At 44.7% G+C, this 16063-nt stretch overlaps 6 protein-coding genes across 6 annotated transcripts; 3 read left to right on the top strand and 3 right to left on the bottom strand.

The window, feature by feature from the left end:
* Positions 1-391: 391 nt before the first annotated feature.
* Positions 392-7244, top strand: EYB26_002530 (uncharacterized protein; the record flags this gene model as incomplete). Its single annotated transcript, XM_054261835.1, has 7 exons — positions 392-747; positions 816-1104; positions 1155-2155; positions 2226-2407; positions 2460-4720; positions 4775-5536; positions 5592-7244. The coding sequence occupies 7 exons, from the start codon at positions 392-394 to the stop codon at positions 7242-7244; spliced, it is 6504 nt and encodes a 2167-aa protein (XP_054117810.1).
* Positions 7245-8447: 1203 nt separating this feature from the next.
* Positions 8448-9329, top strand: EYB26_002529 (uncharacterized protein; the record flags this gene model as incomplete). Its single annotated transcript, XM_054261834.1, has 4 exons — positions 8448-8777; positions 8848-8909; positions 8983-9201; positions 9281-9329. The coding sequence occupies 4 exons, from the start codon at positions 8448-8450 to the stop codon at positions 9327-9329; spliced, it is 660 nt and encodes a 219-aa protein (XP_054117809.1).
* Positions 9330-9614: 285 nt separating this feature from the next.
* EYB26_002528 (uncharacterized protein) lies at positions 9615-10798 on the bottom strand (the record flags this gene model as incomplete). Its single annotated transcript, XM_054261833.1, has 4 exons — positions 9615-10213; positions 10283-10356; positions 10423-10688; positions 10757-10798. 4 exons carry the CDS (start codon positions 10796-10798, stop codon positions 9615-9617), a joined length of 981 nt encoding a protein of 326 aa, XP_054117808.1.
* A 588-nt stretch (positions 10799-11386) lies between these two features.
* On the bottom strand, positions 11387-11867 carry EYB26_002527 (uncharacterized protein; the record flags this gene model as incomplete). The annotated part of the gene is made up of 2 exons (XM_054261832.1): positions 11387-11644; positions 11718-11867. The coding sequence occupies 2 exons, from the start codon at positions 11865-11867 to the stop codon at positions 11387-11389; spliced, it is 408 nt and encodes a 135-aa protein (XP_054117807.1).
* Positions 11868-12266: 399 nt separating this feature from the next.
* Positions 12267-13722, bottom strand: EYB26_002526 (uncharacterized protein; the record flags this gene model as incomplete). The annotated part of the gene is made up of 4 exons (XM_054261831.1): positions 12267-12571; positions 12632-12916; positions 12977-13571; positions 13633-13722. 4 exons carry the CDS (start codon positions 13720-13722, stop codon positions 12267-12269), a joined length of 1275 nt encoding a protein of 424 aa, XP_054117806.1.
* A 1236-nt stretch (positions 13723-14958) lies between these two features.
* Positions 14959-15810, top strand: EYB26_002525 (uncharacterized protein; the record flags this gene model as incomplete). Its single annotated transcript, XM_054261830.1, has 1 exon — positions 14959-15810. The coding sequence occupies one exon, from the start codon at positions 14959-14961 to the stop codon at positions 15808-15810; it is 852 nt and encodes a 283-aa protein (XP_054117805.1).
* Positions 15811-16063: the final 253 nt, after the last annotated feature.

Below are 16063 nucleotides of genomic sequence, written 5' to 3'. Positions count from 1 at the left end.
CTGAAGGCAGCCGAAACTACACCGAATACTTGCCTTTGATGCCGTAATCTTTCAGCCCACGGAATGTTGCAGTAGTATAAGAATAAAGAATGGAAGGACGGAAAAGCCCACGTCAGGCCAATAATATCATTCCAATCTCCAAATTGGGGGTATGAATTTCTATTAGGGCGGCCCATTTTCCCTTTTGACTTGGAATCCGAACACCGAGGCACACATATCATTACCATACTGGGCAGCAAAGAGGTGTGCATCTTCTTGTATCCGAAAGGTCCAGAAAATTATTGATCTCCTTCATTAACAGCAATAAGTCGCAAGCTGTCGCCGATTTGATCAAGCTCTTATGGTTTGGACTTGGTTTTTTTTAACATAGCCATTATTATAGTCATACATCATGGCCGATACAGTTACGGCGTCCGTGGAAGCTAGAAACACTGTTAGTGGTATTGATAATGGCATCAATAAAGAGAAATCTGCCCGTCTATACGTATTCGGAGATCAGACTGCTGCCTTTGAAGACACGCTAAAGAGCCTCCTAAGCGTCAAAGATAACGCAACTCTGTCAGACTTCTTCAGAAGGGTCGGCTTCCAGCTTCGAAGTCACGTAGGCAGACTTCCACTACACGAGCAAGACCTTTTTCCGCAATTCACGACTCTTGTTGATCTATTTGCCCGTCATGAACAGTTTGCTGGGTCACCAGCTCTGAAATTCACTCTTTTGTGTGTTACTCAGATTGCCCAATTCATCAAGTAAGTCCAAGTATGCAGCGAAATCAGAGTAGATTGTATTTTATATGGATCACTAATGCCTTGAGTAGGTATTATGGAGGGCGAGGGACTTATCCTCCTTTGACAAGCACATATCTGACAGGAGCTTGCACGGGGTCATTTGCAGTTGCCGCAATCAGTTCCTCCAGGTCTATCGGGGAACTTCTTGCCCCAGCAGTTGAAGCTGTGATCGCAGCATTCAAGACTGCCATTTACTCATTGAATTTGAGAAACGATACGGATTACAGAGGTTCTACAGGTTCAAATTCTTGGTCAGTGGTTGTGGGCATCCACGAATCGGAAGCAGCACAGCTTGTGACAACTTTCAACGCTGGAAAGGTAAGCTTCCAAGGCCCGTCTTATTTGGTACATAATTGAGGAAATTTTAGCGTTTACCTCCTGTCTCGGCAATTTATTTAAGCTGCATAACTCATAGCAATACATCTATATGTGGGCCTCCAGAGCTCCTGCTCGAGTTCTTGTCGACCAATTCTTTAAAACACTTGTCGTTGCCGATTGAGACTCCATATCATGCACCGCATATTTCCGACTCATCCGTCATTGACAAAATAGTTGGACCCTTCTCCGATCCGTCATTGGAAGGCTGCAAGCAATGCTTCACAAGCGTGTCTATCGCGTCCGGGAAGATTGCCAGTTGTTCAAGTTTCAGAGAATTGCTACGGAAGGCAGTTTCTGAGACGTTACTGGAACCCATGCGATGGGATATCATGACATCCTCTCTATGCGATGAACTTTTACGAGAACGCTTCACTTCATGTTGTATCTACCCGATCTCTTCGAAGAGCGTCCAATCTCTTTCCTCGGCCCTATCTCAAAATGCAAAACTACAAGTCAACATTATCAGCTCGTTTGACGTGAACAATACTTCCAATGTGACATCTATCACCGGGGAATTCTCTCATTCAAATATTGCTGTAATTGGTTATTCGGGTAGATACCCAGAGGCAGCCTCAAATGAAGAGTTTTGGGAACTACTGGCCGCAGGGAGAGATGTACATCGAACAATCCCCGAAGATCGATTCGACTGGAAAGCTCATTACGATTCCACAGGGAAGACCAAGAACACCAGTCGGGTGAAGTACGGTTGTTTTGTGAAAGAACCAGGACTCTTCGACGCCCGGTTTTTTAATATGTCTCCCAGAGAATGCGAGAATTGTGATCCTGCGCAACGACTAGCGATCACCTCTGCTTATGAAGCAATTGAAATGGCAGGGCTTGTTGCTAATAGAACACCATCAACGCAGCAGGATCGCATCGGTGTATTCTATGGGGTCACTAGCGATGACTGGCGGGAAGTCAATAGTGGACAAGATGTTGATACATACTTCATCCCAGGCGGAAACCGCGCTTTCATCCCAGGTCGGATAAGGTACGTAAAGTGTGATGACGTTTCATTCAGAGAATACGTGTTTATGGTAAGAAAACAGTTATTTTTTCAGATTTTGTGGACCAAGCTTGAGTCTCGACACAGCTTGTTCGTCCAGCTTCGCAGCTATTCAGACAGCCTGCGCCTATCTATGGCGTGGCGAATGTGATACTGCTCTGGCAGGGGGCGCCAACGTTCTGACCAATCCTGATAACTTTGCTGGGTTAGACCGAGGCCATTTTCTCTCTACCACTGGTGCGTGATACCGCTCTATGAAATATATTCCCAAGTTAACATTCAAGGACAGGCAATTGTAATTCTTTTGATGACACAGCGAATGGGTATTGTCGTTCTGACGCCGTTGGTACCGTAATCCTTAAAAGAATGGAGGATGCGATTGCTGACAATGACCCAATTTTTGGAGTAATTCGCGGGGCCTATACAAACCATTGTGGACGAACAGATTCTATAACGCGGCCATTTGAAGGTGACCAAGCAGCTGTCTTCAACCGAATCATGCGATACGCAGGTGTTGATCCTTTAGATGTGGCGTATGTGGAAATGCATGGAACTGGTACTCAAGCGGGAGATGCGACGGAAATGAAGTCGGTCTTGTCTGTATTTGCACCTTTTACGTCGAGGAAATTCCCATTACACTTAGGGACTGTCAAGGCCAATATCGGACACGCCGAATCTGCGTCAGGTGTGGCATCTTTAATCAAAGTGTTAATGATGATGAAACACAATGCGATACCACCTCACTGTGGCATCAAGACAAAAATAAATCAGAAGTATCCAAAAGATTTGAAAGAACGCAATGTCCATATACCCCTCCAGCTGACACCCTGGTTTCGTCAGGATATGTCATTGGGAAAGCGCATGGTCTTTCTGAATAACTTCAGCGCAGCTGGTGGGAATACAGCGGTTCTGTTGGAAGATGCACCGGTAAGGTCCGTGAAAGATGGTAAAACCGATCTATCTTCAAGACATCAGCCAGTGACGGTAACCGGGAAAACAATCAATTCCCTGAAGGGTAATGTTGAAAATCTAGTTATCTATCTTGGCCAGTACCCGGACACTTCTCTTTCTTCACTGTCGTATACAACCACGGCAAGGAGAACGCACCATAATTATCGAGTAGTTGTTTCTGGGTCCGATATCAACTCAATTCGCGGCCGGCTACAGAAGAGCTTGGAAGGTATTTCAGAAACAAAGCCAATCCCAACAACGGCGGCTAAACTTCCGAAGATTATTCTTGTCTTTACTGGACAAGGCAATATTTACGAAGGGCTTGGAAAACAGCTTTATGACTCCAACCCAATCTTTCGTGACAGTATCATGCGTTTCGATAATATCACGCAGCAACAAGGCTTCCCGAGTTTTCTACCTCTAGTGACTGGCAGTATCTCGGACACACCAAAAGACTGCAGACCCATTATCAATCATTTGGCGCTCGTTTGTGTTCAAATGGCGTTGTATAGTCTCTGGAAAGCCTTGGGAGTGACACCTTCCGCTACCATAGGCCACAGTCTGGGCGAGTATCCTTCGTTGTATGCCGCAGGGGTCTTAACAGCATCAAATGTAATATACCTAGTCGGAACACGAGCTCGACTTCTGACTGAAAAGGCAACTGTGGGAACTCATGCCATGTTGGCTGTCAAGCTATCGACAGTCGCTCTTGAGCGAGAGTTACCAGGGACCAATTGTGAGATAGGTTGCCTCAATCAGCCCTCAAACAATGTTATTACTGGACCATTAGAGCAACTCAGTATGCTGAAAGATCGATTCAAGTCAAGGGGTATCGATTGCATGTTTTTAGATATTCCCTTCGCATTTCACTCCACCCAGGTTGATCCAATCCTAGCACCATTTGAAACAGCAGCTAGTGCTATTGTTTACAAAGAGCCTCTAATTCCGTATATATCTCCTTTGCTTTCGAAGGTGATATCTCCTGGTGACAAAGAGGCACTCAATGGCAGGTATCTTACCAACGCCTGTCGTCAAGCGGTGAATTTTCAAGGTGCCATCGAGGCGGCTCAAACCAATTCGCTGGTTGATGAAAAGACTATATGGCTTGAAGTTGGCTCACACCCAGCTTGCGTCGGGATGGTTAAGAATATTCTCAACAAGCAAAGTTCCGTCTTTGGCTCGCTCCGAAAGGACACAGACGCGTGGTCCGCAATAATGCCTGCTATAGAAGGACTATATTTGAACGGCATTGAAATTCAATGGTCGGAATACCACAGAGGCCTTGAGCAGCAGCAGGAAGTTTTAAATCTGCCAAGATACGCTTGGGATCTAAAAAATTACTGGATCCAGTATCGCAACAATTTCTGTCTTACGAAGGGCGATGATGCTCCTCTTCCGGCTTCAATGGTTCCAGCCACACCTTTGGATCAGAGATCAACGCCTTCATACATATATGTCTCGCCATCTGTTCAGAGAATAATCAAGGAGGATAATGGGGCAGATATATCTTCATTGGTAGCTGAGTCTGATATTCACGATGGTCGGCTCGCTCCCATCTTAGAAGGTCATGTCGTCAACGGTGCTCTCCTTTGCCCTTCGGTATGCCATTCTATGTCGTCAACTAAGTTAGGCTTTTGCTAATTATATAATTAGTCTCTCTATGCCGACATTGCCATCACAATTGCGCAGTATATGACGAGAGCAATCGGAACTTTGAATGATACAACTGGACTAGATGTTGCCGATATGAAGGTAATAAATCCCTTGGTATTCAAGACAGATGTCGATGCACAGCTCTTTCGGGTAGCTGCTTCGGCTGAATGGAAACGCAACATAGTTTTGTTCAAGCTCTTCAGCATCAATGATGGGGGAAGAAAGACCACAGACCATGCAACTTTTTCTGTGTTGATCAACCCGAACCAGAACTGGATTGGGGAGTGGCGGCGGCAAGCCTATCTGATTCACAGCAGAATATCTGCACTTAGCAACAGTGTCAGTGAGGGTAATGCTCACATGCTCAAGCGAACTTTGGCATACCAGCTATTTTCAACATTGGTGTGCTACAACCAAGATTATCAAGGAATGCAAGAAGTGATACTGGACAGTGAAGAGCGTGAAGCAACAGCTAGAGTTGAATTTCAAGTAGATGACTGTGGCTTCAAGTTCAACCCCTGTTGGGTCGATAGTCTCGGCCACATCGCCGGATTTATCATGAATGCGGGCGATGCAACACCCACAAAATCTCAAGTCTTTATCAATCACGGTTGGGACCGAATGCGTTGCGCGATCAAATTTGAGAAGGGGGTTCAATATCAAGTTTACAACCGAATGCAGTTGGACAGTGGCACAACATATATGGGCGACACTTATATCTTCAAGGATAATAGCCTGGTCGCTATTTACGAAGGCATTCGCGTAAGTATTGTTAGATATAGTTCATATAGAAGGGAATTGACTAATAATATTCTAGTTCCAAGGTGTGCCGCGGCAAGTTCTTGATCGCCTCCTACTAGCGAGTAAACAGCCACAACCGCAACAAGCGCAGGGTAATAACCAGGCTCATGTTGAGCGCTCAGTCCAAAAGCCTGAACCTTCAGCTGCATTATCAACAAGCATGCTTCCGAAGCAAGCAAGTCGGACAGCTAAGGTGGAGGAAAAGTCATCCCTGGTTTCAGCCCCAGCTTTCAGGCCTAGTGATATTGCATCGCGGGTGCTAGTCATTGTAGGGGAAGAAGCTGGAGTCAATCCTACCGACCTTCAACCTAATGAAGACTTCCAAAACCACGGGATAGATTCGCTTCTTTCACTTACCATTGTTGGCCGACTTCAGGAGGAGCTGGGTGTTGATATTCCCTCTTCATTGTTTACCGATTGTCCCACTCCATCGGACCTAAGGCGATTCTTCGGAAGTAGTAATAATAGTTCTTCCTCTTCCACCACAGATGATGGAATCGAAACCCCTGAGAACAGAGATATGGATTCAGCCAGTTCTATGCCGGATGGGGAAGTTCAATATTCAGTTCTAGAAATTATACGTGAAACAATTGCGCAGGAGACGGGTGTTACAGTCCACGAGTTGTCAAATGGCAGCAGTTTTGCGGATCTGGGAGTGGATTCCCTATTGGCACTCACCATCGTAGGAAAATTGACGGAGATTCTTAATATAGATCTCCCTTCCAGTTTACTCATGGAGAATGAGAATCTGGAAGAAATCAGCAAGGAGCTGGGGCTACAATTAGATCCGTCACCAGCATCACGCCAAGCAGCACAAGGACAGCATACACCAAATGTCAAAGTAACACCAAAATATAGCTTTGACCCGAATACTGGCCCTCAGTCAACATCAATTCTCCTCTCAGGAAGCCCAAAAACAGCGAAGAAACTAGTTTGGCTGTTTCCTGACGGCTCAGGGTCCGCGACATCGTACGCCTCCATTCCAAAGTTCGGATGTGACATCGCCGTATACGGACTAAACTGTCCATGGATGAAGAAACCACATGATATGACCTGCACTTTGGAGGAATTAACCTCCAAATATCTCGTGGAGATTCTGCGACGTCAACCTACCGGACCGTATTTCCTCGGTGGATGGTCAGCTGGGGGCATTTGTGCATTTGAAGCTGCACAACAACTTGCACGAGATGGATCTAAGACCGAAAAGTTGATACTTATCGATTCGCCGAATCCGATTGGTCTTGAGAATCCACCGCAGCGCATGTATGACTTCTTCGAGAGTGTTGGCATATTCGGAAGCAGCAATAACATGGCACCACCCAGCTGGCTGCGTCCACATTTCGATGCCTTCATTCGGTTACTGGACGACTACAATATCAAACCCTATGTCGACTCGTCTACTAGCATGAAAGCCTACATGCTATACGCACGCGACGGTATATGTAGTGATCCCAGAGTCCCTCGACCAGAAATTCGACCTGATGATCCACGTGAAATGATCTGGTTGATCAATAACCGTACGGATTTCAGCGGTGACGGATGGGCGTCTCTGGTAGGCAGGGAGAATCTGCAAATCACCGTCATGGACAAGGTGAACCATTTTTCGATGATGGACAAGGGACCACACATGAAACAATTTGCGGCCTTTCTTCAACAAGCGGTAGCTTGAGCCTTTGCCACCAGCGAAACATAGGCATTAGCTTCACTATTTTATCTTATATCGCCTATACGCGTGGTTTTGTATGCTAAATTTGACGATTTTCGTTTGTTCTATTTTGAATCTAACATGTGTTTCGGTATAGTTACTCTTTTCGCATAGGGTCATCAAAAACATGATTTTTTCTTTCTTTTTCTTTTGGTATCTAAATGCATCCAAATCTGAAGTTTCTTAATATTTGCCCATCCCACGTAGGTATCTCGATTGTAGGTGCTGCGTTGCTTCACTTCAACATGAGCGAATCCTAGGAACGTCATCATTGGACATCTTATGTTGCTTGGAAGCGTCTACTTTGAAATTCCAGTTAAAACAGTATCTTATTTTACCATTCTTAATATCATCGTTGTTTAAAAGTACAACATTGTGTCTAGCATTACTAAACTCCCCGCTGATAGGGTTACAGGTTGCAAAACCCTAACAAGGTCCCAAACTCAAACACGGCCTTTGCCTCTTGCCTCACTGCGGACAAATGAATCCTCCGCACTTCAGTTGTTTTGGACGTCTTCATGAGGCCGCCAATAAATTATGAAGTTAGGTGCTTCGGTAGTTCAAGGCTCGAGGTGTCCAAGGTGTCACCTTGAGAGGTGGATGATTTGTCAAATCGGAATGGAGCTGGCTGGAGCCCGCCTACCATCTGTCTATGCGATATTTATTGAATTTGCAACGTCCTTGCTTTCTTGGGATTCTTTTCCTACTCATATTCGCAGTTGTGCAACACCCAGCCCAGGAGTCTCGGATCCCAGACACCGAGGTGTCTGGTGGTGGAAACCCTAAACCTACTTCTCGTCCTCCACATCTTCATATTAATAAGAAATTCGGGCAATAGGCACCGAGGCGATAGTTATTCCAGAGTCTTGCACATTAAAAAAAATAATACATTGGTATATGCGGAAAAGATTATTCTAGCAACCCTTCTCAGGGTCGGCACGGAACAATGGCCCTAAATAGCCCTAGCCCAAAGGGGACAAACAGGACCCTAAACGAGAAAGACATGACATCTGAGGATCCAGAAAATGTGTGTCTAAACATTGTAAGGGAGGGTTACGAATCAAATGGCTATGAAGAGAGCATTGGGGGTGTAAGGACATGTGATATCCCTTTTTTACCTAATTCTTTTTTTTTGTGATGCATCGTTATACTAATACACATATAGACATGACTGGACGAGATGATGCCACAATAGGCATTATTGATGTTTATGATGTCATCGGTATTTCAAACCATACGAAGCAAGGTGCAGACCTTGTAGCGAAAACTCTTGATGGTGTGGTTGTTGTCCCAGATTTGCTCAAAGGAATATATGCGAAGATGGAATGGCATCCTCTTGACTCAGAGGAAAAACGTAATTTATTCTTCGGATTCTTAAGGGGCTATGCGGCGCCCCAGATGTATATTGACGACTTTGTGGGGTTGGTAAAAGAAATTCAAACTCGGTTTCCGTCGGTGACGAGATGGGGGTCGTATGGGCTTTGTTGGGGTGCAAAGGTAGACTTCCTCGCAATCTTCAACAATTAGTGAGGTATTTCAAGTGTGCTTACTGTCAGATTTTGAGCAGATTGTGGCCTTAACATCCATGTCTGAAACTGCGTTTGCAGCATCTGTGCAGGCACATCCAGGGTCAGGAATCCCTTCCTCGGTCTCGACATTTTCTCGGTCGATAAGTTGGTCTCATCAATAACTATGTATCTAGCATGCTAGACCCCGCTGATGCAAAGAAAATCATAATCCCTCACTTGGTAATGGCATCCAAGGATGAGCCAAGCGAGCAGGTTGCAGGTTTTAAGGATATTATCGAAGCGAATGGCATCGCCGGATCGTCTCTCACAACATATACGACAATACATCACGGTTGGATGGGATCCAAGGCCAATTTAGTTGAAGAAGAGACATTTGTGGGATATAGGCAGGGGTAAGTACGATGACAACTTAATAGCATCTTCCTGTCTAGATTGAGAGATATGTAGTACTGACAGAACGTGTTGCTGTAGATACACTCAACTTATAGAGTTTTTCCGGCAGCATCTTACTGTGGGCTGATTTGCCTCACAATCACTGTGGGTTAGGTTAGTAATTGATACATAGATAGTCACAAGGCATTCCAATCTGAGTCAAGCTTTTTGTAGGTTGTTCTATGTCAAAGCGATTCCCAGGTCATGTTCGAACCTTGGAAGATTGTACCGAGTATACTTCATGAAGTCGTACTGAATAACGGCAATACATTCTTACCAGGTCTTTTTTACGCTAATCCACTGAGAATTGAAACTCCATTCACTATACTATACTAGCAACACGTAAACAATCAGACCTGATTCTAGTTAACCCCTACTGTCCTGCGGCAGCTTGGGCCTTTTGGCGCTCGATAGCAACCTTAGTTGCTTCGTCAAGATCTTCCTTCGGCAGACCGAGCATAGTGTTAAGCGTGCCCCTGCTATCTTCAAAGTTACCCGACCCATCTGGGAAGAATATCCGAGAATACAAGACATTAGCGAAAGCTTCTCTTTTCCCTCCCTTGAGTTGCTCTAGCCCATTTGTATACACCTCCTGAGCAGGTTCTTTGGTGATGGTCCAGTCTTCTTCCTTTGTGCCCGTGACACGCAAGGCGGACTCCAACATGTCCTTTTGGCTAATAGTAAAAGAGTTGATATACACAACTCTATTCTTCAGATTCTGAAGACTCGCTTCTGGTTTTGGCTCTTGAGGCTCAATAGGGAGACTGAGAATGCTAGCAACAGCGCGGCCTATCTGGGGCCATGTGGAGGTCGAAATCTTGTTTTCACCCTCATTGTAAAATTTCACAGCGCGGTTGATGAAATCAAAACCGTAGTTGCGCGCTATGGCGAGACTGTACTCGTACCAAAAGCCGGTCGAAAGGGCAATGTAGGATGATTTCCCAATCTCTTCGATTAACTTCCGACTGGCCACTAGAAGGACAGTATGTTGAGGTTAGTGTAAATGGAATATAAATGCCATTTGGTTTTGATAACACCCACCCTTAGGCTTGAAAAGGAAAAGATCATTCACCATGCTTTCACTTCCTGTGTCTGGGGACCACTCGTTGGGGAGACTAGTCTCCATATTAGTCCCTAATTATACCGGAGAAGATCAAAAATTTAGTTTTTCAGAAGCTTACATCCAAGGCACACCTGCCTCGCCAGCCGCTTTGACAAGCTTCTCCTCGGTCTCTTGAATTGGAGCATGTCCACTGAGGGTAATGACTAGTGCATCCTGGCCACGTAGTGCTTCGACAAGTGTCTCTAGCTTTTCATAGTCAACCTTCTTTGATAAGATGCCTTCTGGCAATGTGTTCTTGCTGTTATGTCGTGTAATAGCTGTAATAGTGTGTTTTCCTGTCTTTAGGAGGGCTTCTGCCATATAACTGCCGACATTGCCTCCGGCCTATTTATAGTCAGGAACCTTTCAGCTAACAAGGTATAAAAATGGTATATCGGACGATAGTAACATACGCCTACGATAGCAACGTTCTTGATACGGTTGGAAGAAGCCATTTGTGTGAATGAGATCCAATATAGATGGAACGATGCAAGGTTGAGGTTGAGGCCGAGGGGTAACAAAGGTAAAAATACGCAGGTGTGACAACAACACCCGATAATTCTATATGCTGCATACGAACACGTGATGGCGAAAACAAAAAAGGGAGCTCATCGGCCAACGGAGTCCGCCTTGAATATTCAAGATGAATGCCTGCATCGTATATTAGGCTATCCATCCTATCCCTTTGTTATAACTACTCATCCACCTCGAGCCATCCCTCATCTGTGTTCTATTTCCCCGTTGTGGCCAAGTTCGCACAACTACCACTCAAGGATGATGATCGATATTGAAACGAATCACCGGCCCTACAGCTTATCAAGTCATGCACCTGGACTTGTGGTTGGGTATTGCAGCCCGGTAGTTTTATCCATAACCTCAGTGAAGATTGCCACATTTCAATCAGATTGGGAGGAAAATATATCCAAAATGGCTTGATTCAATGATAGACAACACCTAGGTAGGACAAGACATCTCATCAATGCTAAAATTTGGGCAATTCAACCTGGTCCAGATAATACCAGCATGCACTGTCCGTATGTATTCTAGCCCTGAACTACTTGTCCATTGAGAATATGCGTCTCCAACCATCCGGTCACAAAGAATGTCTTTTCAGTATTCGCAAAGTGAGTATGGTCAGGCAAGATGACTTCCTTGTAGTATGGATCATCCTTTGCTCGAATATAGTCTTGCACGTCTTTAAACACAATCTGAATAAAACAATCGTATCCAGCGGTCTGACCTTCTGGAAAGTTGCCAAAGATCTGACTCATCATCTTTTTGGTCTCAGTTGTGTTGTGAGTCTATATAAATATCACTCAATCAGCCAAATTATCTAACTTAATTTCTAGATTGAATGAAAAGATTATTCATTACCATAGTATAACTAACGATTCCCCTTGATGCCAAATGGGTCGCCACAATTTTGGAATGATGATCGCTCAGGTACTGATGGTATTCGTCTTCATCCATGCCATCTTTACGACAAGCGCAAATGGTCAAAGTATAAAGCTGTGGACTGGACATCTTCAATCGCCTGAGTGGAGGCGAAAAGAATAATTAAGTAGTCTAGGTTCTTGTTATATCTTAGACGGGTTGATTAAAGAAAAGGGAGCTTTTCGATTATAGGTCTATTTGCATGTGTATAGGTAAACTCTAGCAGACTTTCCGGGTTCCGGAAGGCGACATTCCTGTATAACATTGAATTTTGCAAACTCACGTTTCAAGTACACGCAAGCACTCCGTTGTATGACATATAATGTGAAACTGACTACACTCGAACTTCCAAGGCTGTGTCAACATTTGAAGTTGTCAAATTGATCTGACGCTGTACTCAAGGACACATCTTCATAGAATAGAGTCATATGTTCTCTAATAGCCATGATCATGTAATCACTCTCCAGTATCCAATAAACTGAATAATTTTTAGACGGTTTGTGCCTGCTGTTGATCAACTGGGAGGTCTTCTTTCTTGCTCTCGGGTTTATCATGCCCCTCCATCGGTCTGAAGCCATTCCGGAATACAGGGCTTTCTTGTACCTTTTCCCAATCATGTAGCATGTATCCATTTTCTATCGAACACTTTACCTCCTCCTGGCCGCGCGGAATCATCTCGCTTTCGTATGCTGCTATCGCTTCAGAGAGGGTAGAGTGGCCGGATGTAACTGCTCGAAGCCCCTCGAGGAGATTTGAGACGTCACAGATACAGTGATTCAAGCCTTGACCTCTGTCTGCAAATAGGATGATAAAAGTTAGTACGCATTTACAAAACATGGGATATTAACTCTTACACGGAGGCATTGGGTGTGCTGCATCCCCAACAAGAGTGATTTGTCCTTGTCGGTTATCCCATGGCTCAGGGATCCAGTAACCGATATCTGCCTTATGAATTTGGGTATCGTCCGGAATCCAGGTAAATGCTGAATGCGCGGGTTCGCCTAGTGTCTCAGCTTTTGTACGAATCAAGTCGAGTCTTTCCTTGTAGGTAAGGGGGTCATCCCCATCTGAGAACCATGCCATTGCCAGATGAAAGATCCATGATTCCGGGTGATCTGGCCCTTCCGGCATGCTAGAGACTGTAAATGACAGCATAGTTAGCCTATTTCTGCTATAACGATCCCATATAATTGACTGACTTGATTGGAAAGCATGGAAGGATTTGTCACTAAGTGCCAAGTAGCTCGTAGGAAACCTATGGCGAAGATACAGAGCCTTCGCCGCATCATTATATGTAACGCTCATGTTCGTGTGAAAGATAGGAAATCGGCTGACAGCAGCTTTCTCTGCGCTTCCCGTCACAAATTCTCTCACCTTGGATCGAGGTCCATCAGTACCGACAAGAATAGAACCAGAAACCATACTTCCATCTGCAAAAGATGCCACCACTCCCTTGCCACCTTCGATAAAGGTAACGTCTATCAGGTTCTTCCCATATTGGACATCGATACCCACAGCACATAACTGTCGCATCTTACTTCGCGGGACACGCAACCCTTTCGTATACGGTACTCCCGTTAGAAGGCTTCCCGATTCCCCATGGATAATAGGATAGTTGCCGCCTGTATCGATTGCGATGGCAGGGTTACAAGAAACCTGCTTCATATTCTCGAAACGATCGCCTGGAAGCAGGCGTTCAAGGCGATCTAGGGACCAATGGATGGCCATCGTCCACTCATTGCTGCGATAGTTGAGTGCTACCTCTCTCTCAAAGATGGAGTACCGAATTCCTTCCTGATGGGCTAATTGTTAGTACATGAACAACACATCTAGGTCACATCGCAGGTGTTCTGACCTTTTTTAGAGTCTGGGCCAAGATTAGTCCTGTAATTCCGGCCCCAATAATAAGGACATGACTGCCTTCCTGTGGTGGTTGGGACTGCATTGTAGACGAGAGGAACTTGAGTGAAGATTAGTCGTGTTATCTGTCCAAGAAAACAGAAATCGAGAAATCACAAGTCTCAATTTGCAAGATATTCAATTATCATCAAATTCCAAAAAAAAAAAAAAGAAATTGACTAATTTAGAGACATCTTCCGGTAATATATTGGAGAAGTGCTCACCCCAAACATCCTCGGGGCCCGGATTCCTTCTTCGCTTAGGGTTTGACGGAGGGTTCGTTTTCACGTATCACACGTGTATCACGGACAGTTGCACAAACACCATTACAAGCGAGTACATATGAAGGCCATTTCACTCATATGAAGGCCAATTTTGACGCGCATTTGCGATACATTAATCTAAGGCAGCAACATGATGGAGGGAGCCAAATCTGTTCTCGACGACAAAACTTCCACAGAATTAGTGGTTACGACTCTGGCTGGCTTTTTCATAGTGGTACTTACAATCACATTTGAGAATTACAGATCCTACCACAGCGCTAATTAGTTCTTCTGGTCAGTCATCTATCTGGATCTCAATCTATATGCTGTATAATGTACTCTTTCACCCATTACGAAAATACCCCGGGCCTATATCATGGCATGCAACAAGATTACCATGGTGCTGGTACCAATATCATGGGTATTTGAGTCGAAAACTGCTCGAACTACATCGCGAATACGGACAGACAGTACGCGTGGCTCCGAATGAATTATCTTTTATCTCAGAAGATGCATGGAAGACAATATACGGGTCAAGATTGAACGAGATGATGAAAGATCCGGTATTTTCCCTACATACACCTACCGGGGTACCAAGTAAATGACTACCTACCAAGATCTTCGTCAATACCTAAGCATTCAAGTCTTAACTTCTATATGTATCAGATATTCTTACTGCCAATCGAGCTACCCATACCAGACAGAGACGTTTGCTCTCACATGCCTTCTCAGAAAAAGCCTTAAGAGAACAGGAAGGGATTATTCAGAAGTACGTCAAGAAGTTGATGGAGCAACTGTCCCCGCAATCAAACAAGGGACCGCAAGATATGGTTAAGTGGTTCAATTTCACAAGTATGTTGCGATTTCCAACATCTCATTATAGCATCTAAGTAGTGTTGCTTCGCGTAGCATACGACCTGATACGAGACCTTTCCTTCGGAGAACAATTTGGTTGCTTAGAGAATGGAAAGCATGACCCTTTTGTTCAGTCGATCAAAGATATCTCGAAGGAGCTGACAATGATACAAATGTTTAAATACTATGGCCTGCTCGGTTTGAGGGGCCTCTTCATGCCGAAGGCCATTGCAGGAGCCCGCGCACAAAATATGCAACGAGCAATCGAAACAGTAGACCGAAGAGTCAACAGCAAAACAAACCGCAAAGATTTCTTGCACTACGTTCTTGCCGCCATGGAGACCGAAAAGGGCATGTCTCGCGCGGAAATGAATGTCAATACGTTCTCACTGAGTATTGCCGGGTCAGAATCCTCAGCGACCTTGCTATGTGGTTTCGTCTTCCACACTCTCGCCCATCCAAATATTCACGAAGAGCTCGTTAAGGAAGTCATGGAGGCATTTAAATCAGAACAAGAGATTGTCATGGCAAACGTTCATGGTCTTACATATCTGAATGCTGTTTTGCAAGAATGTTTGAGGATTTATCCGCCCGTTGCTGTAACGCTCCCACGAGTTGTCCCCGACGGTGGAGAGGTAATAGATGGCAGATATGTTCCAGCCAGTACTACTGTTGGTGTTAATCATTATGCATGCTACCATGATCCGAGAAATTTTCATCGTCCCGATGACTTTCTTCCCGAGCGCTGGATGCCTGGTGCCAAAAATAAATTTCCTTTCAGTCAGGATCATAGAAATTGTTTGCAGCCTTTTTCTCTCGGTCCACGGAATTGTTTGGGCAAGAACTTGGCTTGGGCAGAAGTACGCTTAATCGCTGCTCATTTGATATACCTATTTGATATGGAGCTCGATGCAAGTGTTAGCAATCGGTGGATGGAACGCCAGAAGGTTTGGGGGTTTTGGGATAAGCCGCCCTTGCTTGTTCACTTAACGCCTAGGCAGAAGATAAGTCGGTGATGTTGTGCGAATATGGAACCTGGGATTATGTCTTTTGTTGGATTGTTATACATTTTTATTGCTTGAACTATCTAGGTACCAACCGGTCCATATCTCAATGGATACCATTTATGACTTCGTTCTCTCCGAAAAATGGACATGTTTGAATATATTGAATTTCATTATACTTGGAAAGTAGCGAAATGTCCTGCAAATATGTTGAAACCGAAACGATAGCTAGGGATATATCAACCATAGCAAGGAGAGTAATCGG

Source organism: Talaromyces marneffei, chromosome 2 (genome assembly GCF_009556855.1).
Source record: "Talaromyces marneffei chromosome 2, complete sequence".
Lineage (NCBI taxonomy): Eukaryota > Fungi > Ascomycota > Eurotiomycetes > Eurotiales > Trichocomaceae > Talaromyces > Talaromyces marneffei.
The sequence above is the reverse complement of the archived record's forward strand: the minus strand, read 5'-3'. Positions and strand labels throughout refer to the sequence as shown.